This window comes from Mixophyes fleayi, chromosome 9 (genome assembly GCF_038048845.1).
Source record: "Mixophyes fleayi isolate aMixFle1 chromosome 9, aMixFle1.hap1, whole genome shotgun sequence".
NCBI lineage: Eukaryota > Metazoa > Chordata > Amphibia > Anura > Limnodynastidae > Mixophyes > Mixophyes fleayi.
Window position 1 is genome coordinate 104,419,646 of NC_134410.1, and position 11,588 is coordinate 104,431,233.

Here is an 11,588-nt window from a genome sequence, read left to right on the forward strand (position 1 = left end):
AGAATGGCTTGAACTCATGTAGTTTTCACAATGGTATTCACATCAGCGTGACATAGCAGGAACTGGCATTTCTTACTCCAGGCATATTTTCAATTCTTCAGTGCTTTTGTTCTCTGACCTACTGCAACTGACAGAAGTGCAATGGGATCTTCAGCTGTCATACCCTATCTGGGACATGGTACAATGAGGTGTACATTAGCTGACTGAATATATCTTCATCATAACCTTTTTTTCAATGTTTAATTTACAACTTCATTGCCTATAAAAAAAAAGACGGTTGCATTTAGAAAAACCAATGTTGATGTTTCCGATACACGATTGCTCCTTGCACCCGCCACAATTCAAAGCCACCATTGTCTTAACCAATCTTACGCAATTGCTACATCCCTAGCTGCTACATGTAACATTAAAGCTTATTTATGAATGAACAAAAATGCAGTGCAAATGCTGTTTTGTGATGTTGCATGCCTACTTTTTACCTAAATGCACCCGTTCTTACAAGCAAGTGCATGGATTTATGAGCCAAGATGGCAGTTTGCACCTTCTGATGGGATGAGCTGGGGCATTCCTTGCAGTGTGAATTAGATGAATGGGTGCACCTACTTTTGAGCCCAATGCAAGAACAAGATTTTGTTTTGCGTGATGCAATTTAAGTGAGATGAAAGGGTGTATAAGGCACATTTAGGGGAGGAGGAGTGTTAGATATTTTAAAGGAGGGAGTAGAGCCTTTTCTCCCATGTCTTTAGTTAATGGAAAAGTTCCATTGCTTCACAGGTGAATTTTGAGGAACACACACCTGCATTCAATAGCCTGCAACCAAGTATTTTCTTTCTTGTGTTTACAGAACCACTTAAAGTAATGACGTTAACCCGCTCTATAACCCAAACTACATCGGACATTTGTTTTAATACTCCAGTGATGAAGATTAGTGAAGAATAAGAAGGTCAGATGATATTTATTTAGGGACCACAGATTAGATCAGAAATAAAAGAAACAAACTGACAGATATACACAAAAGATGACAGATGACAAAAATCCACAGCCTATCATATATCCAAATCAAAGGTTATCAATTTACTAAACTTATAACAAGTGCCTTACATAAAGACACTACTAATAACATTCAGATATATAGGTACAAGTTCCCAAAGCTTGAGAACTTGAGATATTTCACATTATATATGACTGCAAGCTACTGTTCACCATTACCAGCCATTCAAGGCTGAGGAGAGGCTTACGGTGGTGTACTTCAATGGGATCACTGACAGTACATGTCTGCCATTCCTTTCACAATCATAACTAGCAGAAACGCATTCAATTCTGATAAGCTCTTTTCTTTTCTCCTTCGCTTTTCCTTGTCAACCCTGGAAACTAGTTATCAGGATATTTTCTATCAATGGTTGCCAGGTTTATTTCGACATAGCAACAGGACTAAATATTTAGAGGCAAGACATCTGCCTAAGCCTTTGTCATATTAAGGTGCACTTTATTTCAGCCTTCTCCACGTCACCTACCAATCATGTTTTGGAAATGAATATTCCTTCCTAAGTACAACAGAATAAGAAAAAGGGAAGTTAGACCACTAGTTTTCATATTCTGTCCTAGAGAGGATTTGATGCAAATTACTTTAAAAACACAACCACTAGCATTGTGTCACAAAAGTTCTCAGGAATGGATTGATACTGCACTGAATTACCACCTGGAGATGTAAATCAATACGGAATGTGTTGGTGGGATAATAATTAATAAGAACACTAAGGGGTATATTTACTAAACTGCGGGTTGGAAAAAGTGGAGATGTTGCCTATAGCAACCAATCAGATTCTAGCTTTCATTTATTTAGTGTATTTCACAAAATGAGAGAAAGAATCTGATTGGTTGCTATAGGCAACATCTCCACTTTTTCCAACCTGCAGTTTAGTAAATCTAGGCCCAAGTATAAGAAATTTTAAACGGATTTCTTGTGTATCCGTGAACTATAGAGAGAATGACAAACAGTATGCTAAAACAGGTTACACTTTATTTGACCCATTTTATCAAAAAACTACCAAGTATTAAATAGCATGTAAATAATGATGCATCTATGTACAATTACTGGCAAGAAATCACTAAACAAGAAATGTTCATCGCTCAGTCTATTTCAAGGTCGCTGTCATCGCTATAGCAATGAATAGACGGATTACAAATTGAAGTGCGGAGCAGATCCTTTTCCGGTAACAAGCTGCACTCGTTCAAAAACGATTCCAGGTCAACGGCGAAAAAATCTTCCCCAAGTTGATCCGTTACCCGAACAAAATTACCAATTAATTCTCCCGCTTTGTAGACAAGGAGGGCCGGCAAAGCATTCTTGGTGAATTTGGTGCTGGTTCCTAAAAGGGAACTTTTTACTTTACAGAATTTCACTCCAGGGTACTCTGATGCCAGGCAGATTATGCTGCCATTTGCAGCCTCTGCCCCAGCAATGTCATCCTCATAAATGAGAATGATCACAAGAGTATTTTTGTGCTCTTTATCTACAGTATCCAAGAATTCCTGGCCACTGTTAATTTCAAACACTTGCTTGAAGAGCTTAGATTGGCAGAGCTGGTTTTTCATCTCCTCTATTCTTTGCTTTCTGTATTGCTGTAAGAAATCTTCATCATCTTCCTCATTCAGCATATTGTACTCTTGCATGGTCATCTAACAAGAAAATAATAATGAAAGGCTCACCGATATTTGGAATTATAATATTCTTACAATTTGTATAAATGTAAAAATTGTTGCTATCCCATCAACTATTCTATGTTACAGCTGTCCCTAAAAGGCCAAACTTACTTTAATGTCTATATTGCTACTATGACTACTTTATCTCTGTGACCGGTAAACTGAGCTCATTGACTGTACAACAGCAATTCTTATTTGAAGCTTCCCAAAAATAATGCCAGTGGCACAACTGAATTAAAGGAGGTTAGACCACTAGTTTTCAAATTTTGCCCTCAGACCACAACAGCAGAGATATTGTAAAGATGCACACATCTGCGATGCAAATTACTTTAAAATAAATAAGCACTAGCATCATGTATACAAATGTTTCATTATAATATCTGAACTAAGGGGTGTGTCACAAAGATTCTTTTGAATACTGTGTTTCCTGTCCCACAAGAGTGCTGAAGCTCTAGAAAAAGTTACATGTTGTTTTTTTTAATATAAAAACACAATGTGACACCTTCGCAAATAAATATGTACAATCTTCAAAACAGCATCTAAAATGCTTGATATTGTATATTAGCTGGTTATCTAACTCATTGCAAGATATTGTCCTCCTGTTACTGGCAGGAAGTGTAGTATGCATAGGAGAAACATGTTTCACCATGATCAATCCTTTATATTAAACATCTTTAATTTTACATGCAGATTTGTTAATGCTGTTAGTTGATCTCTTTTGTAAAATACTGCACATTAAAAGTTTATTGCTCCTGAATAGATGAACCTAGTCAAGTCAAGAACTCTAGGGGTAAATGCATCATACCCCGTTTTTTTCAACTCCCTGGGAATCGGCGAGTTGACAGCTAAAATTTAAAGTGGCGCTGGCTTGTAAAGGCAGCGCTTGCCTTTACAAGCCAGCGCCGCTTTAAATTTTAGCTGTCAACTCGCCGATTCCCGGCGAGTTGAAAAAACCGGGGTATGATGCATTTACCCCTAGATCAGTAAAGAAAAATTCTATTGTTTTAAAGATTTCATATGCGATTCTGGGCAACTTTAAAAAAAAAAAAAAAAAAGCAAAATAATGAATACTTTCCAAAACTTTAAAATCAAAACTTGTCAATACCCTTGCTGGACTGATGTGAAAATAAGAAGATATTATAATATAATGAAAAACTGAGCTGCACAGTGTTATTAGATTATACCTTCCCGTTCATCTTTTCTCCAAGCTCTTTCTCTTTCTGTTTGTCCTTCTCTTCATCAAGGTGAGATTTACACGTCATAGAGAGCTTCTTAATAAGCTGTTCCATTTCTCTCCGTTGTTCCTCATTTTGCTCAGTCTCCATCTGTTTGTAACGCCTCCAGTCATTAAGGACCCCTTTTGGACCTAAACAAAAATAAGCATTGAATCTCAGAATGAAAACAACGATAAAGACGGAGCATTGCAACAACAGTTTTTAATGCTATGTTTGTTTAACACTCATATTTTGAAAGGTTATTTCTAAAACTATTGTTTTTTTTTATCCTACTACCCCTGTATTATTATTTATCCAGATTTATTGACATTTTAGTAGCTCAAGTAGACCACCTAGATAATCTATTAAACCCTCCGCCTATTAAGGCTCCTTTGCAATATAACTGCACTGTGTCATGTGATACCCTTGCGATAGTATTTTAGGAAAAGGGAACACTGTACATGATAACAATCTGTTGGATGAGCCTCAGAAATTGAGATGTAAATGAGTAAAAAAGCAGAAGAATCAAGATAAGCCTTCTCAAGCAAAAAGTTATACAAAAATAACATTGCAACAATCACACATTGCAGGGTGAGATCAATCTGAAAAGCAATATATCTTAGTTTCTATATATATATATTATATATATATATATATATATATATATATATATATATATTAAGCTGGCGAGCAGGGTTCTCTTAGTCCTCTGTCAATACCCAGTCTTGTTTTATTATAGCCTCAATTGTAAAGCACTGCAAAATGTGTTGGTGCCACATAAGCTAACATTGATAAATGAAAACCCAAATATCACACTATCGTGCATATGGGGAACAATGAATGGAACACATGCACAAGTGCATCTGTGTACTCTTTAATGTTTACTGTCTATGATGGATATATGGCCTCTTCCAAAATTAGCACCTGGGTGCGCTTCCAGAAGTGTTAACTATGCCACACACAGGGACTAAGTACAATGAACCACTTATTGGCATTAGAAGTAAAATACAAGAGGATGTTCTAGAATTACGGTTTAATCACTTACTTTGGGAAAGGGTGGGATTTTTTTAGTTCAATAAAATACTTTTAAACTTATTTTTTTCTGTTACCATTGGTATAATAGACAGGGACACCTTGTACAGTTAGGGGCAGCAGTTGTCATTCCTGGAGCCCAACAGTCAATATTCTGACTCTAACACCAACAACAGAGGGATTAGAGAACAGCTCCATAGATTTAATTTTCAGTTCTTCAATTAAAAAAAACCAACCTTGGGCTGGCCAGCTTAGGAGTCGGCTGTCATTACTAGGATGATGCCCCCCTGAAATTGCTAACCAGTACATTTTGGATACAATAGAAGGCTGGAAACAGGGCATGTATGGGAAGAGTAGTAACGGGGTAGATTCCTGGTACAGTTTTCATTTTTTGATTAAAAGAAACAAAAAATGTCTTTCACAAATTCCCTCCAGTCTTAGACTTTGTGAGACTGAGAAAGTGACAGATCTGCTATAATGTAGTATGCTGAAATGCAAGTACTTTGTCAAATTTTAATCATTTCCAATGTAAGACATTTTATGAACCAGTGATAATACAGGTTAATGGACATTAATTTATGTTTTTTCATGCAGATCGGCCTTACACAACTCAGGGCTTAGTTTAGTTATGACGCTTCTAGAGAACCTGTAAATGAATCTGTTAATCCCGGTCCATGCGTAAATTAATACTTATATTGTCAGATAACTCCTGAATTAACCCAGCTCCCATACCTAATCTACATCACCTTTTCTTGGAATTCTCAATATACAGCATACATGATAATGTTCTTATCATTGTGCGATTGTGTAACCATGTTCAACAGATGTAAAGTAAGAATTGTCCGTCTGTAACTCAATATTGTCCTTCAAACTTTATGTTGTGCTACTCTACTCTATAATGAGACTGTCAAAATATAAATTGGAGTGAAATGTTATTTACCAATGAACTTTATGGGTTAAAAAAAAAAAGACAAAACAAACTTCACAACAAAGTAAACTCTGAAACCTTTGAAGTTACCTGTATTAGTGGTGCTACCTTCTTTCCCCCCATCTGATTCTCCAACAGGGTCTTGTCGTATTTTGCGATCTTGATCACTGTCCTCATCATCACTGCTGCTGCTGTAGTAGTATTGACACTTTTCTCCCAGCAGCTTATCATCAAGGGTAGTCATTGTGTCCTAAGCATATCGAAAAAGATGAGTGGATCTGTGCAAGTTTTCTTTTTTATTACATAAAAATATGAATTTATATTATGTTGCATTTACATCATAACATTTATCCAGGATAAAGCAAGACAAAATAATCCTTGTCCTTGATCTACACAAACCCGACAGATCTGCTCAATTATACCCACTTTTCGATGAAGCCTGACAAATTGTGTATAAGTCCTGACCCTATCAAGGTCTATGAATCGGGACTGTTGTGAGGTATGCTATAAGGCTCATTTAGTAAACAACTGCTAGCAGTACACATGCATAATAACTAATCAGATATTCCCATTTAAAAGTCCTACTGTACAAGAATGTCAAAAGCCGATACCGGATTGGTTGCTATGGATTACAGCACATCATTGCTCTTTGCACTATTTTATTAGATAAGCCCCTACATCTAAGCTGTGCAGCAGTTTGTTTTCTGACGGCTGTGCTAATTGCATAGCATTATGTCATTCACAGTTCACAGAAAAAGTATGTATTCATAAAACAGGGACATAATAAACGCAGACGTGATTACAAGGGAAAGGGCTCACCTAGTGGAGTGAGGGTAGGTGACCCCAAAAAGCACTTAGATTAATTATTATTACTATTATCCTTTTCTATATAGTTTTACAGAAAGAAAGTGACATTGGACATACCATGATACTAGCACAGGGCAGACAATGAAACAGAAGGTGAGCCCTCTAGAGCTTAGGCATCTGTCTATGCCTCAGTAAATCCTGGCTAAGTTGCCATGGAGACTAAAGTATGGCTTCCGATGCTTAGATCTCAACGTCAAAAAGCTGTATTTATATTTTGTGTGTCAGGGTCTGTACCAAATTTGCGCTGCATTCAGTTAAGCATACAAAGCAGCTTGAGGGATTAAGCATGAAGCAGACGGCAGAGTGTATTGTGGTGTCTCTATAAGATGGTGGCGGTACAAAGTTGGTGTTGCAAAGATAAGGTATATATAAAGTGCTCCCTCTTCACTGGGTTTTGAGCAGAAGGAAAACCCTTTTTCATATGTGCTGTATATTGGGGCAGTTCACTTACCCCTGCAAAGAAACAAAGTGAGGTTCAGACCATTTTAAAAACTTTAACATAATGTAAATGAAGTACATTTTTATTTAGAGCAGGAATGGTCAAAAGAATCTTGATATTCCGATCCCACTTCTGAATTAATCCTAATATATACTGTAAATGCATGTATAGAAAACACAGGGAAGCGATAACTTATTGGTTTGGTGTAACGTCACCGCACTGTTGCCAACCTCAAAACATGAATACTTGTCCTGAATATTTTCACTCTCACGGGAGACTCCCGAAATTTGGGTCAGTCTCCCAGACTCCCGGGAGAGCTGGCAAATCTCCCGCATCCCGCTGCAGCCACCACTAAATTACGCGTTTCGCTGTAAATAGCGTCATTTTGCAGCCCCCCCCCCCCGCGCGACAAAACGCAATTTTCGCCGCGGGGCCAAAGTGATGCGATTTGCCCCGCCACCTCCCAGAAACAGATTAGAGAAAGTAGGTAAGTATGGTCTATAAATGAGCATTGAACAAGTGGCGTACGCACAAATTGACATTTAGGAAACTGTATCAGATATGGCTATAGGATGCAGGCAGTCTAGCTATTGAACTGTCAGATGAAGACTATAATTAATAATCAGTTGGTAAAATGACATGGCCAGGAGCACATTAATTCTGATTCAAGTGATCTCTGAACACAGTTTTAACATGTTCACCCCAGGGTGCAAAATTACAGCCTGCTACCATCAAATAGGAGGTCATTTGCAAGGCACTACAACTGTTTGTTTCCTTAAAGTGTCTGGGGAAAAAAATACTGCCAGCAAACATACTCAGCTTACTGCACAAGTGCACATCTGCAGTGTTCTTAGTGACAACAATTAAAAGTGTCTCCAGATACTTCCCTGGCCCTGTCTCCATGTCAATGCCGTGGTTGTGTGCAACTAATACTGGCACTGCTACATTTATTCTCTGCAAAAAAAAAGCATGCAGAGACCTGCTTGACCACGCCTGCACATTTGCAATGAGAGCGAGATAGAAAGCAGATCTGCGAAGAAAGAGCCATCAACGCTATTCTGCTAATTTTTTTTTAAAAAATCCTATATGTGAGACTGCACTTTTAATGATTATTAATGGTCTTTAGAATGCATGGCAAATGCATAAATGCATACAAACATTAAACGGTCTAAAATTTTATATTTGCAAGAACAGTTTTTAACTGTGTTAATTTATAGTTGCTTTAATAGGTTGCCATAACTGAAAATTGCAAATTAAAAGCAAACTGAAGACTGCATTTTGGGGGCTGAGGAATGTCTGTTTGGAGATGAATATGTAAATCTGCTTGTAAGTACTGTCAGGCCATCCAAAAATATGATTTTATGCCTTGATACCCTGCACACCAGCACTCACTAATTCAGTGTAACATGGAATAAGTTTCACATTGGTTGATGTCAGCCTTATTTCTGTTCCATGTTAAGCTGATGTCACACCTGTGTTTTGGAAGCACCTTTTTGTGTGTTAGTAAAAAAACAGCAGATATCTGGTGTTAATTCATGTCACTAAAGTCTATGGGATCCGCTCATTACATTTGCACTAGCCGATTCAAAAGTATCTAACGTTCATGAATCATTTCACCTAGCAAATTAAATAATTTGATAAAATCTGCTGAAATCCAGGTTTATTGAAATTAATGAAAAAAGCTCTATCATGCTACACAAGAGCTGTCAAAAGCTACTGAAGTATCAAAGCACTGTTCCTCTATTTTGCTAAATGTTTGTAAGCAACAGATATGCTGCTTTGAAGTGTATTCAGCTTCAATCTCCTGAGGTACGCTGAAGCTTTCAGGCTGGGGTCACTGCCAAACAAAAAACCTGTGTTCAAGCCAAAGAAACAAGGTTTTCTACTTTTTTTTATGGGTCATAATTTAATTTCTGAATTTATGTCATTAAGGCAGTGGTTCCCAAACTGGGTGCCGCAGCGATCTCACAGGGGTGCCGTTGCCAGGGCCGGTGATAAGCAAGGCAGGGGACTACTTGGTAATTATTTTTGCTTAGTGGAGCTTTTAAAAAATTATGGAGACCCTAAAGGTGCCTCGAACTGAGAATGTTTGGGATCCATTGTCATAAGGACTAATACACTCTTGAAACTAGGTGCACGGTTACCTACCACACTCCAAAAGCATACTAGTAGTTTAATTGGCTGCTATCAAATTGACCCGTGTGTTAGGGAATTTAGACTGTAAGCTTCAAATGAGTTCTCTGTACAGCGCTGCAGAATTAGTGCTTCTATATAAATAGCTGCTGATGAAGAAGATTGTACAGTGCTTAGAATTGCTGCCTCACGGCATTGGGGTGGGGTCATGGGTTTAATTCCAACAGAGGCCCCATCTGTGACATACTGGTAGGTTAATTGGCTGCTATTAAATTGACATTAGGCTCTCTCGGTCTGTGTATGTTAGGGGATTTAGATTGGAAGCTCCATTTGGGCAGGGACTGATGTGAGTAAGTTCTCTGTACAGCACTGCGGAATTAGTGGCGCTATATAAATAAATAGATGATGATGATGATGTTGTGTCAGTTTGCTCTGGTTTCCTTCCACACCCAAAAGACTTACAGGGTAGGTTCACAAGCTTCTGATTAACTTAATCCTAGTGTGTCCATATTGTATGGGGTACAACTTGTAAGCTCCACTGGGATAGGGACTTATGTGAATGACTAAAATATTCCCTGTAAATCACTGCATAATATAATAGGTATATGCTATATTAAAAGACTTCTACAGAGTAATGTTGCGTACATGACATCAATACAGAAACTACATTTATTGATAAAAGATGGTAAATGGGAAGGCTAAGGCAAAATTCACCAATGTGACACCAGCCTCAATGCAATCAATAAGGTAAGCTCCTAGGTCAACTACAAAAGTACAATACATTTTTTTGATGCTCAAATGCAATTTATCCAACTTGCACATACATTAGTACTTATTTCCACCATATCCTACTCAGTCATCTTCAAACTAAAGCTGTGTCAACCTATACAGGGATTCCTAATGTGAGAGGTATTGATGTCCTGAAGCGTAATATCCATGTGAATTACTCATATAGTAACTAGTGACAGAATTTATTAGATAACATGCCAACTATGTAAAATACTAAACAGGAACACTATTGGAAAATACATAGTCACAGCGCCGCCTGCTGGTGGAGGCCGATATAAGCCTCCAGAAGAAGGCTCATCTGCTAATACTGATCAGAGCCGGACACTTCCGGAACATACCTGGTCACAGCGCCTCCGAAAGGACAAGACTGTGCTAATGATTACATGTGGTAAACAGTCACACAAACAATGCTCGGCAATAAGCTGGACAAAGTAAACAATACACAAGGAATACATACGATGTCTGGTCTGCTCCTCCCGGTCCTTGTGTTCAAACGGGAAGCGGTCAGATAGCTTCTCCTCCCATACACACCAGTGCCAACAGCTCCAAGCAACCATTGTTCTGATTGGTTGTTTGCTGAAATGAACAGTGTCACAAGAATGATGATTGGCTAAATCTTACTTCCCGTTTCCAGGACGATTTGATTGGTACTGAACGAACAACAGGGAGCACACCCGCCGCTGATAGGACGAAAGAATGAGTCATCATTTGATGATTGGCTGTCTCAGCTGCTTACTGCGCATATATAAGAGGACTAAGCTAAAGATGCTGCTGTTGAGATGTATATATTACTTTGTAGGGAAGAGCAGAAGGGAGCTGAATGGTAGTGCACAGCGCACTCTGCTGGCAGATAAGCGAGCACTTGTTAGTGAATTGGGAATATTACTGCTATTATCTGGGCTGGGCAATTGGAGAGTTGCAACTAGTTTTTCCTTCTCGGCAAGGACCTTATGCTGAAGGGTAAATAGCTTCCTCTATTCACAAGCTCCCTTCATGTGAAAGAACCTGTTTGTTCCTGCTGATCAAGTTCTGAAGTGTGATAGTAAATAGCCTTACAGTAAAATAAAAACCCAAAAAACGAATTCCTATGATCCAGGATTACCTTTTTTTTCTGTTTTTATTTATTTTGTTATCATTTATGTATTTTGTGCCGCCATGTGAACACAGTGCTCTGTAGACAACCAGGAGCAACCGGAGGAAACACACACAAACATCAATTATATAGCTTATCTGTGTGGAGTTTGTATGTTCTTCCCGTGTTTGCGTGGGTTGCCTCCGGGTGCTCCAGTTTCTCCCACCTTCCAAAAACATACTAGTAGGTTAAATGGCTGCTACCAAATTGACCCTAGTCTGTCTGTCTGTGTGTATGTTAGGGAATTTAGATTGTAAGCTCATATGGGACAGGGACTGATGTGAGTGAGCTCTCTGTACAGCGTGGAAAAATTAGTAGAGCTATATAAATAGCTGATGATTTTTTTTTATT

The 11,588-nt window shown here is 38.3% G+C and overlaps 1 protein-coding gene across 1 annotated transcript; it reads right to left on the reverse strand.

Moving 5' to 3' along the window:
- Nucleotides 1-1,998: 1,998 nt before the first annotated feature.
- Nucleotides 1,999-10,670, reverse strand: PDCL (phosducin like). The gene is made up of 4 exons (XM_075184765.1): nt 10,563-10,670; nt 5,968-6,127; nt 3,888-4,069; nt 1,999-2,679 (listed from the first exon to the last, which is right to left on the reverse strand). The coding sequence occupies exons 2-4, from the start codon at nt 6,119-6,121 to the stop codon at nt 2,131-2,133; spliced, it is 885 nt and encodes a 294-aa protein (XP_075040866.1). The 5' UTR covers nt 6,122-6,127; nt 10,563-10,670; the 3' UTR covers nt 1,999-2,130.
- Nucleotides 10,671-11,588: the final 918 nt, after the last annotated feature.

Bases quoted from the DNA above. Each gene is read 5' to 3' on its own strand.
- PDCL (XM_075184765.1), bottom strand. From the start codon at position 6,121: ATGACTACCCTTGATGATAAGCTGCTGGGAGAAAAGTGTCAATACTAC. The intron at 4,070-5,967 runs GTAACTTCAAAG...ATTTTTGTTTAG, and splicing joins AGGTAGCACCACTAATACAG to GTCCAAAAGGGGTCCTTAAT. The intron at 2,680-3,887 runs GTATAATCTAAT...TTTTCTTGTTAG, and splicing joins GAGAAAAGATGAACGGGAAG to ATGACCATGCAAGAGTACAA.